At 37.2% G+C, this 15244-nt stretch overlaps 1 protein-coding gene across 1 annotated transcript in view; it reads right to left on the minus strand.

The window, feature by feature from the left end:
* Window positions 1-583: 583 nt before the first annotated feature.
* The window catches only part of LOC139147076 (extracellular tyrosine-protein kinase PKDCC-like), a 32805-nt gene continuing 18144 nt past the window's right edge, over window positions 584-15244 (minus strand). The window contains exons 3-4 of the mRNA XM_070717932.1: window positions 12299-12494; window positions 584-6290 (exon numbers count right to left, since the gene is read on the minus strand). Coding sequence (XP_070574033.1) covers window positions 6082-6290; window positions 12299-12494 — 405 coding nt within the window. The 3' untranslated portion in view covers window positions 584-6081. The remainder of the gene's footprint in view (window positions 6291-12298; window positions 12495-15244) is intronic.

The following is a 15244-nucleotide window of genomic DNA, read 5'->3' on the forward strand; positions in this document are numbered from 1 at the left end:
CAATATGGCCACCATGTGGCCATTTTATTACCATTTTTTCATGTCCTGAACTACAACTCAGACATGTATCAGCGAATTTATTCGAAAGTATTTTTATCACAGACCTAATGAAGAGGACTCTATCCTCTCTGAGGGCCTGTAATCAAAGTACCTATTAACAAGTGGGGACTGTGTCATCAACGATGACTTGTTTTTGATGTAATCAATGGATATTGTAATCTGATAGCTGACCAACATAAAGTGGATTTGCTTTTTATAGTCTTCACTGTCCCATCATGCATGACAGTATTACACAACAGTGTACAAAATAGTTTTATAATGGTTGTCCTCACTCGTGATAGCAGCACCTGTGACATCTGCACTGTAGAGGGCGCTGCTTAGAAATTTTGAATAAAAGGGTGACCTGAATCGACTTAGGTCAATGAGTTTATGCCAGAAAGTATTTTATTGTAATTTCAGTCAATTTCTACTGGCTTCTACATTCCTTCCATTTTATCTTGGAATTTCCATCTTAGAATTTCCAGTCTTAATAAAACACCATGTCGTTTGTCTGTGGACAATAAACACAGAAACACACTTCAAATCTAGGGGCAACATTTGTCTTTATTACTTGATCAACTGTCCTTCCTTGATCTAAATATTTCAAAGACATCTGACATATTTTTTTAATATTGAGACTAAATTTAACTGATGTACAGTCATATAGAAGTTGTGTTGGCTGTACATATTTGTCAATGTGAACATCACTGAAATGTGCTCATGGATAATGAAAACAATAAGACACTGACGTGACTGTATCAAAAAGGTGATGAAAGACAACACTGCATATTAATGAAATATATCTGCTGTAGTTATACACTTTAATTCATTTATGGGGTTTATGAAAATATGAAAATGTATACATGGAGCTCAAGTCATCTAAAAATATATATTTCATCAGCAGCATTTTCATCAGCAGCATTTTCATCAACATTACAGTTCCTAACAAATCAGTACTTCCTGGACTCAAGTTTATTAAATCTGAAATCATCATTAAAGCAGAAAACATCTAGTTTAGGCATTTGTAAAACACTGGAATTTGAAGGTATAGTAATGGAAATATAAAGGTATTGTAAATTTGAAGGTATAGTAGTAAAAATTTGAAGGTGTATTGTATATTAACCCTTTGAGCGCCAAAGTCTATTTTTGTCCCATTTATAAAATAAACCCCAGTCAATTTTTCTCAGATTTTTGCCAAAATTTTGAGACAAGCTGTAGCAATTGAAATGTTATGTCCATTTGGTCCAAAAGTATCAAAAAATTACAGAAAAATTCATAAAAATTTGTAAGATTTTGCACTAAAATTTTGGCGGGAGAAAATTACAGCGCTCAAAGGGTTAAAATGTAAAGAAAATATGATGTAAAGTTGGGGACTTTGCCAAGTGCAGCTGTGGTGTGTTTTGTAAAACTAATAGTGAAGGTGTAATTCATTGAAGAATTGCATTGTATACAATATTGAAGGTCACTTGATGAGACTGCATGAAAACTTGTGAGAAATTATTATAACTACCAACCAGTCTGTCAACACAAGAACCCAATACCGGTACATGTCTACCATGGGACTTGCATGTAAGTGTTATGTGCAATGTTTAACATTGTCCAGTTTGTTTACTATTATGCCTGTACGTGCCCCAAGACTGAAAGCTTTTAACTTTGGCCTAAACTTTCTTCGAGAAATTTTAAACCATTCTTGTCAAGAATACAAAGGTGGGGTCACCATACAAATTTTTGTGATAGAGAAAAAATGTAAACTTAAATCTACCCATATTTGAAATTCAAAATGGTCTATATCACTATGACCAAACCTTAAAGTTTCAATTTCCAAAAATAAAACAAGATTATGAAAAGTTCCACTACTTCAGGAGTTATAAAATGAGTTTAAAGAAGCAGCAGATCAGCAAAGTATTATGCAAATTTGAGAGTCAAAGTCAATTCCAAAGGCACAACATGAGTAAGGCCAAGAAAAATAAAAAATTTGTTTCTTATCCTCGCACGTGTCAATTCAGACCCGTCGCGTCAACCTTTTTTTCTGCTCATGAGTTCATAATATGAAAAAAAATAAACGCAAAAATACGCAATGATAGTGCATAACAGAGTGCTATATAAAACAGAACTGTAAACAAAATAACTGACACCAACATTCCTGTCAGAACTGTACACTGATGTCACTGTTATATTAAGTTGAAAACCTGCATTGCTGCACTGAACTGCAGAACTGTTGCTATACAAAAATACTAAAGCAACACTGCTGTGCATTTATCTCTGCGTACATTCCTATGTTGTTTTCATGTTTTTTTGCGTGCATTCTTGCTGGTTAAACAATTAAAAACGAAAGAAGAAAAAACCTGCGTCACTAGATCATTTTTGCAATACGTCTAGACTGAGAAACAAACTTTTTAATTTTTCTTGGCCAAACTCACTGCAACATAACACTGATAAGACAGCTTTTTGAGGATCTTGTTGTATCTGCTTGCATGAAGCCAAAGATTTTATGATGATAAAACTTTTGCAATCGTTTATAAGACAGATGTTGTTTTCCATGCATAGGCTAGTTATTTCTGTTTCCAAGGCACATCCATAATAAATACATGGCTTATATACAATCAAAACCACAGATATGATTTTTAATAAGAATGATTTCTGTTAATTTGTAAAAAGGGCAATAAGTTTTATCACTGCAAAACTGTATTGTAAGGCCAAATGTTTTTCTTGACATTTAATATTACATCAAAAGACGAATAAATTCAGTTTAATTTGTATGTATGATATTTCAGTGAAAACACTGCATAAACAGGTGCAGTTGTCTCCTGCTCAAAGTCTATGCTTTCATAAAGCAAGTGTGGCAAGTTATAGTCTCCCTACATGAATCCTCAGAGTCCTCAGCAATCAGAATGGTCAGAAAGACAGAAGGCAAGCAACAAGTCAAAACTTGCAACACTAGGCAAACTTTATAATATCAGGAAAACCTAAACACATGTAGAAGCTGAAATGGCAAGTAACAGACATGGGAAATTGCAACACAGTACCTTATTGATACCACAGACAGCTTTCTACTGTCTATGATGATATCATAGAAACTATTGGAAACTCAAATGGCAAGCAAAAGGCGTGAAAATTTGCAGCTGTCTTGACGTGACTGAATATCCGTCAAAATTTCTTTCACTATAAGTTACATTAAAAATATATTTGCAATATAATAATACTTAATGAAATAAAATGGTACCCACTGAGATGATAGCACCATGATATAAAAAAAAAAAGAAAATCCTTGAACAATATCAAAATATTCATCACAGACTCGATGAAATGGCTTAGTATCGTGCAGGTTCTATAAATATGGCAGTTGAATTTTACAGATATCAACATGATCATGCAAAGGCCACTTTATATTATGCAGTTGGTTGACTGAAATCGGTGATGATCTAAATTGATGGATTCAAAGAATTAAAGGGAAATGTCTGTTAAAGCTTTCATATCTCCTGATAAAGAAAACATACCAGTAAGCTGGTACGTGTACATGTTCTGCAATATGTCAACAAACTGCAATACATATGGTTATACCTAACATTGGCAAATATTATCTCAAAGACATTGTATTTCTGAGCACAGGAATACAAATGATACCATTTTACAAAGGCACTGTTAATTGCTCAGTATCATTACAATGAGATATGCTTGTATCTCCTGACAAATGAAAAAGTTGACAGACTAGGGCAGATGTCTATAAACACAACCACCATTGCACTATCAAACATTACAATTCAATTCAATTCCATACAATACATTGTCCGTGATATCCTGCATACTAAACACATTGTGACAACATGTAGGATTGGTAGAATTTTCAGCATTCACGTGGTGTTCAGTACTTTTACGTCACCCTAAACTTCAGGCATTAAAGATAGTTGAGCTGAACTGAAAAAGGAATAAAAACTACATAATCTGCCTGTAAATTCTGAATTATACAGATTATAAATTTAGAGGATTATAATATAAACAATTTTTTCAACATGTGACAATAAACACAGCTGTACCATGGAGTCTGTTTCTACAGCTTGGCTACGTTGTGTTGAAGATGTGCATTTCAAACCATTTAAATGCAAGTGTAACACAACTGGATTTAAAATCAAACTAGATTTAAAATCAAAAATGAAAAACTGAAAAACTTTGCACATTTATTCATGTTCAGGAGAGATATTGATTTGGTAGGTTTGCTAGCATAGCATCCATTGAGAGACAATTTGGCACAGAGTCCATGTAGCCGACAATGAGATGCTAATGATATGCATAGTATACAAGTTTCAGGTCTCCTTGACTAACTTTCATCTGGTCGCTCACTTTCTACTATTTTTATAGTATTTTGTACAAAGTCACAGACTTCTACCTGCAACTTAAAACTGATAGTGATTTTGTAGCTCATTCTTTACTATTTTTCATATTATTTGATAGCTGTTAATATTATCAGACATTTCATGTTCGTGTCGGCTACATGGACGATCTGCCGACAATTTATTGGAACAAGAGCAGCTCTAGGACAATAAATATTTCATCTTCATCAGTCAAATTAAGACCAAACTGAAATTGTAAATCACCAGTCTAGATTGTCTCACTGGTACACTCATTGTGGTGATTATTTTGTCTTTTTTATCAGATGTTAGGTTCTGATTGACTTAACCATAGTTTGAAAACACACTTTAAGCGCAGTACAACATTATTTTGTAGTACTGACACAAATTTTAGCAGAATAATTTGTGTGGTAATAGTTCTACAAACCCATACACATCTTTAAATTTATCAGTGACTTCAATTCTTGAGCCAGGTAATATTGACAGTTCCAGAAACCATCGCTTAAGTGTTTTTGTGACACAACAGTTAAGTGTTTACTTGAAATATGTCTCACTGACATCACATGTATAGTGATGTCTAAGCATTAATGTGAGGTCACTTCAACCTAGCAACCAAAACATCCATAAATCAATCATTACATTGATGAGTCATGCCTGTAAAATTTCAAGTCATACTTGACCACAGTGTGTATACTGACAGCTAGGAATCTTTGTCAATACCTACTGAAGCAAAAAATACTCTTTGTGATACATTGCTGAAATGCTGATTACAATCTCTTTGCTGTCACCTGGCAGCATATAAATGGAAACTATATATAAACCCTCTGTAAACACACTGTATATATATATAGCTACATTGTACCAGTAACTGTGCTAGAATTGATTCATCGCAGAAGTAGCTGTCAATTTGTGATGTTGTAATTAACCCACCAGAAATTTTCCATGTAAATTTAATGCTGTTCTTATGTACTTTAACAAATTAAAATTTGGAGAAGAACACAACTCCTGTCCATGACTGTCTTAGTGATTTGAAAAATTTTCCTTCCTACTGATTAGTTTACCCTCTCGGATCCTCACTGCCAACCAGGAAATCTCTCTCTGTCCTATCTCCCTACCAAAAACACTCTGACCCTCCCTTGTCCCACTACAAAAGTCGCCATGGTACTCTGTCTGTGACATGCTTTTCCATTACAGTCACTGGTGAACTCCAGAAACCAGCTAGATCTGCATACTTAATCTTTCATATTGGTCCATTGGCAAGTTTAAGCTGAGCAAGCAAATCAAATTTCCCTGACTGTTGATGCAGAAAAATTGTTCCACAACCAAGAACTTGCTTGAAAGCTGTTTGGGGGAGGAGGGGGGTTACAAGAACTTTGTTGGCTTGCCCTTAATACTGTCTAACATGACCAGAGCAGCTATGGGGACAATGGACGATAGAAGCTGTGACAAATATAACCTGTGACCCTGTAGCATACAGAGATCATGTACTGGTACAGACACAAACATGTACACCTTACAATGCACTCTATCTGAATTAATAACTGATGAATTTTCCAACTGCTTAGCAAATCAAAGTAGCATTAACACATTTTTGTCAAGGAAATAATGAACAAGATCTTCATCTCCAACTTTGTAAAGATTACTAAGTTGTCATCTTGCTCACTATTTCAAACTCAACAGTCACTGTAACACAATTTCATGATTTTTGCTGGATAGCTATCAATTTATTGTACAACTCTGCAGCAGAGATGCTGAGGTCATTCAGTCTCTGCCTTATTTCTTCAATTTCAGTTGCCACATCTCTGGGCACGGACATCAGTAATTGTGACAACAACTTCTCATTAAATCTGTGGAGGTTGAACTTTGCATTTAGTCCGATACATTTATTATCCGTACAGGCCATATCTGCAAAGTAATCAAAGTGAATAAAGAAATTAATAGTCTATTATTGGTTGAAAAAGTACACTCATTTTATCTGACATTTGATGATAAATTAAAACCCAAATGTGTAACTTTAGCATAACCAAGGCTCCAATTCAAGACACAGATTGGACAGGGACCTACTGGACATTCAACATTATTTTGTTGAAGATCACGATGGCACCTGGCCCTCTGCTTGGCTTCCTGTATAAATTTTAGCAAATATCAAAGCATACACTCCTTGCCATATATTAATAAGCCATTAAGCTCAACAACTCATGTCAGTGACATAAGTATCATTGAATTTTGGCAGTGATATTTTGCAGCATGTACATGTGCATTTAGGGACCGTTCAGTTTTTACGGCTGGGGGGGGGGGGGGGGGCGGCAAAATCCAGGGGGGGGTCATCATAATTTTGGAATCCACGAAGGGGGGGTCATCACTTTTTCACTGGTAGGAAAGGGGGGGTCACCACATTTTCAAAAACATAATACCTACAATAAAGTTCACTTTATGCCATGGCCATGATCGACCCTCTTTACCGGCGGGCTGCCGGCCCACTACAATAAATATATACTTTATGTATTACCCATGACCCTTTTAATGGGCAGACGCCTTAGGCGGCCCACTCCAATTAGGTTTACTTCATGCAATGGCCATGATCGACCCTCTTTACCGGCGGGCCGCCTGTGGCGGCCCACTACAATAAATTGACTTTATTGTAATACCGCATGACCATCTTAACGGCCGGATGCCTTCAGCCGCCATGGTCAGTAAAGTTTACTTCGTGCAATGGCCATGATCGACCCTCTTTTTACCAGCGGGCCACCTTTGGTTGCCCACTAGAATAAAGTTGACTTTACGTAATGGCCCATGACCCTCTTAACCGGAGGGCTGCCTTTGGCGAACCACTCAAATAAAGTTTACTTTGTACAATGTCCATGGACATAAGTTGTCCATGGAAATGAAGTTCAAAATTGCCTTACAGTCGTCCTAATTAACAGATGTTAGCATGGATGTGGCTGAGAAGTTTGTGCACTTTCATCTCTGCTACACGAATAAAGTGCGCCGCGTACCGGAGTTCAAATCAAAACCCTGCGGGTAAATTTGACATATGGGGTTTTGGTTATTTTTCAGCGGGGGGGAGGGGGGGGTCATCAAATTTTTTCGTCTGACAAAGGGGGGGTCATCATTTTTTCGCAAAAAATTCAGGGGGGTCTATATCTTTTTGAACACCGGCGACAAGATTTTGCCGCCCCCCCTCCCCCCCCCCCCCGGCCGTAAAAACCTAACGGTCCCTTAAAATGCCAGATGTGTACATTTTATGTCATCACAGTAGTCCAGGGCATTGAGTAACCATCAATACAAACAAATTGACAGCTGACCTTTGCCTACAATTAGTACCGTATGTCAGTGAACACTGAAAGCCTTGCCTATAAGTATCTCAGTGAACACTGAAAGCTTTGCCTACAAGTATGTCAGTGAACACTGAAAGCTTTGCCTACAAGTATGTCAGTGAACACTGAAAGCTTTGCCTACAAGTATGTCAGTGAACACTGAAAGCTTTGCCTACCAAGTATGTCAGTGAACACTGAAAGCTTTGCCTACAAGTGTGTCAGTGAACATTGAAGCTTTGCCTACAAGTATGTCAGTGAACATTGAAAGCTTTGCCTACAAGTATGTCAGTGAACACTGAAAGCTTTGCCTACAAGTATGTCAGTGAACACTGAAAGCTTTGCCTACAAGTGTGTCAGTGAACATTGAAAGCTTTGCCTACAAGTGTGTCAGTGAACATTGAAAGCTTTGCCTACAAGTATGTCAGTGAACACTGAAAGCTTTGCCTACAAGTATGTCAGTGAACACTGAAAGCTTTGCCTACAAGTATGTCAGTGAACACTGAAAGCTTTGCCTACAAGTATGTCAGTGAACACTGAAAGCTTTGCCTACAAGTATGTCAGTGAACACTGAAAGCTTTGCCTACAAGTATGTCAGTGAACACTGAAAGCTTTGCCTACAAGTATGTCAGTGAACACTGAAAGCTTTGCCTACAAGTATGTCAGTGAACACTGAAAGCTTTGCTTACAAGTATGTCAGTGAACACTGAAAGCTTTGCCTACAAGTATGTCAGTGAACACTGAAAGCTTTGCCTACAAGTATGTCAGTGAACATTGAAAGCCTTGCCTACAAGTATGTCAGTGAACACTGAAAGCTTTGCCTACAAGTATGTCAGTGAACATTGAAAGCTTTGCCTACAAGTATGTCAGTGAACACTGAAAGCTTTGCCTACAAGTATGTCAGTGAACACTGAAAGCTTTGCCTACAAGTATGTCAGTGAACACTGAAAGCTTTGCCTACAAGTATGTCAGTGAACACTGAAAGCTTAATTTGCTTACAAGTATGTCAGTGAACACTGAAAGTTTGCCTACAAGTATGTCAGTGAACACTGAAAGCCTTGCCTACAAGTATGTCAGTGAACATTGAAAGCCTTGCCTACAAGTATGTCAGTGAACATTGAAAGCTTTGCCTACAAGTATGTCAGTGAACACTGCATATAGCTTTGCCTACAAGTATGTCAGTGAACATGAAAGCTTTGCCTACAAGTATGTCAGTGAACACTGAAAGCTTTGCCTACAAGTATGTCAGTGAACACTGAAAGCTTTACTTACAAGTATGTCAGTGAACACTGTAAGCTTTGCCTACAAGTATGTCAGTGAACATTGAAAGCCTTGCCTACAAGTATGTCAGTGAACACTGAGAGCTTTGCCTACAAGTATGTCAGTGAACATTGAAAGCTTTGCCTACCAAGTATGTCAGTGAACACTGAAAGCTTTGCCCACAAGTATGTCAGTGAACACTGTAAGCTTTGCCTACCAAGTATGTCAGTGAACACTGTAAGCTTTGCCTACCAAGTATGTCAGTGAACACTGAAAGCTTTGCCTACAAGTATGTCAGTGAACACTGTAAGCTTTGCCTACCAAGTATGTCAGTGAACACTGAAAGCTTTGCCTACAAGTATGTCAGTGAACACTGAAAGATTTGCCTACAAGTATGTCAGTGAACATTGAAAGCCTTGCCTACAAGTATGTCAGTGAACACTGAAAGCTTTGCCAACAAGTATGTCAGTGAACACTGAAAGATTTGCCTACAAGTATGTCAGTGAACACTGAAAGCTTTGCCTACAAGTATGTCAGTGAACACTGAAAGCTTTGCCTACAAGTATGTCAGTGAACACTGAAAGCTTTGCCAACAAGTATGTCAGTGAACACTGAAAGATTTGCGTACAAGTATGTCAGTGAACACTGAAAGATTTGCCTACAAGTATGTCAGTGAACATTGAAAGCCTTGCCTACAAGTATGTCAGTGAACTCTGAAAGCTTTGCCTACAAGTATGTCAGTGAACTCTGAAAGCTTTGCCTACAAGTATGTCAGTGAACTCTGAAAGCTTTGCCTACAAGTATGTCAGTGAACACTGAAAGCTTTGCCTACAAGTATGTCAGTGAACACTGAAAGCTTTGCCTACAAGTATGTCAGTGAACTCTGAAAGCTTTGCCTACAAGTATGTCAGTGAACACTGAAAGCTTTGCCTACAAGTATGTCAGTGAACACTGAAAGCTTTGCCTACAAGTATGTCAGTGAACACTGAAAGCTTTGCCTACAAGTATGTCAGTGAACTCTGAAAGCTTTGCCTACAAGTATGTCAGTGAACACTGAAAGATTTGCCTACAAGTATGTCAGTGAACATTGAAAGCCTTGCCTACAAGTATGTCAGTGAACACTGAAAGCTTTGCCAACAAGTATGTCAGTGAACACTGAAAGCTTTGCCTACAAGTATGTCAGTGAACACTGAAAGCTTTGCCTACAAGTATGTCAGTGAACACTGAAAGCTTTGCTTACAAGTATGTCAGTGAACACTGAAAGCTTTGCCTACAAGTATGTCAGTGAACATTGAAAGCTTTGCCTACAAGTATGTCAGTGAACACTGAAAGCTTTGCCTACAAGTATGTCAGTGAACACTGAAAGCTTTGCCTACAAGTATGTCAGTGAACACTGAAAGCTTTGCCTACAAGTATGTCAGTGAACATTGAAAGCTTTGCCTACAAGTATGTCAGTGAACACTGAAAGCTTTGCCTACAAGTATGTCAGTGAACACTGAAAGCTTTGCCTACAAGTATGTCAGTGAACATTGAAAGCTTTGCCTACAAGTATGTCAGTGAACACTGAAAGCTTTGCTTACAAGTATGTCAGTGAACACTGAAATTCCATAAAAAAGTAATATCCAGTAAATAAAAGGCAATTGATTTGTGATTTTTACAAATCGTTCCATGATTAAGTTGCCAGTTTTGCAAATGATACACAATAATGGCCTTTCTATAAGTACTGTGCCACAATGTCACATGGATGAGGAAACAGGAAAGGTTTTGAAACACACACACATATTATGAGAGGATCAATATTGTAATACGGGTGTACCATGAATAATTCTTCCTATCAGGGCTCTTAAATTTACACTAGTCCAGTCACTTTTGCAAATGTTGTGCTATTTGACACACCATGCTATTAATGTACAAGTCATGTGGCTCTTAAGTAGCAACATTTCTAATCTTTCATTCTAGATGTAGCTATGTGAGACACTCGTATTTATCTTGTTTACTTTAAGATGTCACAAATAATGAAGAAAGACACTGGTATTGACATGACACAGAAGTGGTAACATTGATGAGTTTTGAAGTATAAATACAACAAACACCTTCCAAATTAATTTCAGAAAATTCAAAAATCTGCCTGGAAATTGTTTCACCCTTTAAGGTCTGACTTTTTTGTAAAATATTTGCAATATCCCTTTATGTATTCATTAAGGCCTGAAACACTTAAGGTAGAATGTACCTCGGGGACATATATTAATACTCTCAAACTTTTACAATTCTCTTTTGATATACCACATGTGGGGGGTTCATTTTAAAGCTCTTTGTGAAAGAAAACTTTTCACTGGCTGAATTTTTCGAAATTCGGAAATTTTTATTTTTCTCAATAGAGTTAACACAGGGATGGCGGCCATTTTGAATTTCTAATATCGGTAAATCTTGGGTAATTTGTTTCTCTAGTACCAAAATTTGCATGGCGACCCCCTATTTTTATTCTTAATTTTGAAAGAGAATGATTAAAAGATTCTTTGAGGAAAGTATGAGCGAAAGTTTAAGTCTTTCACTTTAAATTAAATTAAATTTAAATCACAAATTAAATTAAAACATCACAAAAACGAATAATTAATTTTTGAGATGGTTTCATGCATAGTGTCTAAAACCGGGGTCGAATATATGTATGGTCATCCATTCAATCAGTATCTTTCATCATGTCAAACAATATCAGTTTCATATCTCGTATCAAACAAATTTCATGAAAAATGGCCGACTTTGTCCCTTTAAAGATAATAAATTGTCATAAAAAGAAATCATATAACAAATGATACTTTATGCAGATAAAAATAAAGTTGACAATGTCAAACCTTAATTTTTACAACAGTCAATACTTCCATATTGATTTAGGATTTCTAAAATAATTTAGTGCAAAGTGAAAAGGTGCATAATGCTTTTTCAAGAGAAAATCAAGATTAGCAAACAGGCTCATTTTCTAAAGGTACATGTAAGATTTCACACAACAAATGGTTATGCAGTCCATTTAAAAAGTATAAAATTCTAGAGTTCTAAAAGTGATAAATGACTGATTCATGTTTATAATTGTGTAGATGTTTAACCCTTTGAGTGCTGTATTTTTTCCCACCAAAATTTTACTGCAACATTTTACCAATTTTTATGAAATTCTCTGTAATTTTTTCTGATAATTTTGGACCAAATGTACACAATATTTCATCAGTCACAGTTTTTTATCAAAATTTTGGCAAAACTCTGACAAAAATTGAGTGAGCTATATTTTATATGGGTGACAAAAATTGACTTAGGCGCTCAAAGGGTTAACAGGTGTGTTTTAACACTCACCTAGTAATTTGGTCTGAATCATGCATTTGGAATCATGATTGCAGTCACCTTCAATGTTATTCATGTCATCCATGTCTCCTAATTTGATAGAGCTGTCCACAAAGAACATCTGGTCTAACTTAAAATCTGTCATGATCAAAGATCCTAGAGGTGAATGCTCCAAGTAATCCAGTAAACTAGCTATCTCAATGCATAGCTGTAGATTCAAACAAAACAAATATATTAGCAAAATATACCATAATTTCAATATTATTTCAGTGTATCAGCCACGTCAAGGCATTCTGATTGGACGAGAGTTCATGATGACCATGATGAAAAACTTTTACGACTGCTGAAATCAGTCCAAGTAGCATAGAAACTTAATGTGCAGACGGAAACCAAAAGCATAAAAAATAATCCACGTCAAACCAAATTATATTGAAAGGGTATTTGTGGTATGGTGTCCAGGAGGTTATAACCCCAAAGGTCACCAGACCTTAGCTGCGGTTTCCTATCAGTGTATCTATTACAGAACCTACACTACCAGCACTTCCAACAACAACCACACCTGATCTGTCTGAGATGCAACATCCCGGATGATGTGCGTGCATGGCAGCTGAAACATTTTAACTTTCACTGACTTTCCTGCAGCTTGTCACCATGAACAGGTACCAAGCCCTAAAGAAAATGAAAACTCACTACACTATTTCAAGGGTACTATCTTGCCTTCAGCTCGAAGTTGTACGGCTTCACAAAAAACACTCGCATACGATGTCGATGATGTCAAACAGAGAAAAATACCATGGGATTATATATAAATATAGTAGTAGTAGTAGTTTATTGCATTTCAAGGCCTCCGGCCCATTTGCAAGGAGTTACAATTCAAAAACTTATACAAACGCTTAACAGAAAAGAAATTGAATGATTTGACAGGTAAAGAGAAATTGCAATTTAGTTTCAATTGAAAGAATTTCTGAGCGAAGCTGAAAAGCGTTGTAAACAAATTTACCTGACTTAAATAAAGTATTCTCATCTACTGATCGTAACAAACGTAGAAATTTACACTTATTTAGATGGATGTGAATGATGGATTAAAGAGGCACTCCCACTTGGTAACATTTTTAAAACACATTTTTTAATGCCAACGGTCGATATTTGCCGTGGCGACTGTGCGCGGATCACGAGATATCAATAAAAACATGTCATTTCCTGAGCGTATTTTTCACGTTCAGAAATTTTACGATCGTTTCTGATTTTGACCCGAAATCCCCTGAAGATTTGTTGTTGTGCTGATTGACGATGTTCTAGGGAGTCTACAATAAGTTCAAACGACGCAATTAATTTACTTCCCACTGCAAAGACTTTATATACAGCTTTATGCCATTACCTCAGGTAAGTTTTGTAAAGCTTATCCTTAGTTTTTATCATTTTCATTGTTCCAAATCAGTTGTACTATGTTTTTAACCAATACCACATAAACATCAGTTTTTACGTGTCAAATATTAGCCGCCTCTGATGACTACATTTTGTCGTCTACCGCACAGTACGCCGCGCTCGTGGTATGCGTCTATGCATACCACTCGGCGGCCGCTGTGTATAAACCACACGTAACCGTGCTAGTCACCTATGCGAATTCTGGTGGAATCAAACTTTGTTTTCCGTTTTTTCTCAGAGTCAGTAAGACTCGGCTTTCCCCCGGAGAGCATGACCGATCACCGACGCGAGTGGTACTGTGGCGTACAGCAGCGTTAGCGTAGACTCGTACTCCATAGCTTAGTTGACAATGGCCCCAGTGCCGAACGTTTGATGTTCGGAAGCTGAATTTAGGTGGGCCACCGGAATTCAAACTTTTACTTTTTTGAGGACATGTTTTTATCGATATCTCGTGATCTGCACGCAGTCGCCACGTTAAATATTGACCATTGGCATTAAAAAAATGTGCTTTAAAAATGTTACCAAGTGGGAGTGCCACTTTAAAGAGGCACTCCCACTTTGTAACATTTTTAAAACACATTTTTTAATGCCAACGATCGATATTTGACTTGGCGACTGCACGCGTATCGCGAGATATTGATAAAAACATGTCATTTCCCGAGCGTATTTTTCACATCCTGAAGTTTTACAATCGTTCTGATTTTGACTCGAAATCCCCCGAAGGTTTGTTGTTGTGCTGATTGACGATATTCTAGGGAGTCTACAATAAGTACGAACGACGCAATTAATTTACTTCCCACTGCAAAGACTTTATATACAGGATTATGCCTTTACCTCAGGTAGTTTTTAAAAACTTCTCCGTTGTTTTTGTCATTTTCATTATTCTAAATCGGTTATATTATACTTTTAACCAATATCACATAAACATCAGTTTTTACATGTCAAATATTAGCCGCCTCAGATGACCACATTTTGTCGTCTGCCACACAGTACGCCGCGCGCATGGTATGCGCGAGTGGCATGCGTCTATGCATATCATGCGGTGGCCGCTGTGTATCAACCGCATGTAACTGTGCTTGTCACCTTTGCCAATTCTGGTGGAATCAGCAAAAATTGTTTTTCGTTTATACGCCAAGTCAGTAAGACTCAGCTTTCTCCCATAGGCCATGACCGATCACCGATGCCAGTGTTACTGTGGCGTACAGCAGCGTCAGCGTAGACTCGTACTCCATAGCTTAGTTGACAATGGCCCCAGTGCCAAACGTTCAATGTTCAGAAGCTGAATTTAGGTGGGCCAAAGGAATTCAAACTTTTACTTTTTTGAAGACATGTTTTTATCGATATCTCGCGATCCGCACGCAGTCGCCTCGTCAAATATCCCTCGTTGGCATAAAAAAATGTGCGTTAAAAATGTTACCAAGTGTGAGTGCCACTTTAAACAAAGCTTGTCAAAAGCAGGGCATTCTAAGAGGATTAATGAAACTCCTCCCCGACCTTATTGGATTTAAATAAAATTGTCAAGTTTGATATATT

This window comes from Ptychodera flava, chromosome 13 (genome assembly GCF_041260155.1).
Source record: "Ptychodera flava strain L36383 chromosome 13, AS_Pfla_20210202, whole genome shotgun sequence".
Lineage (NCBI taxonomy): Eukaryota > Metazoa > Hemichordata > Enteropneusta > Ptychoderidae > Ptychodera > Ptychodera flava.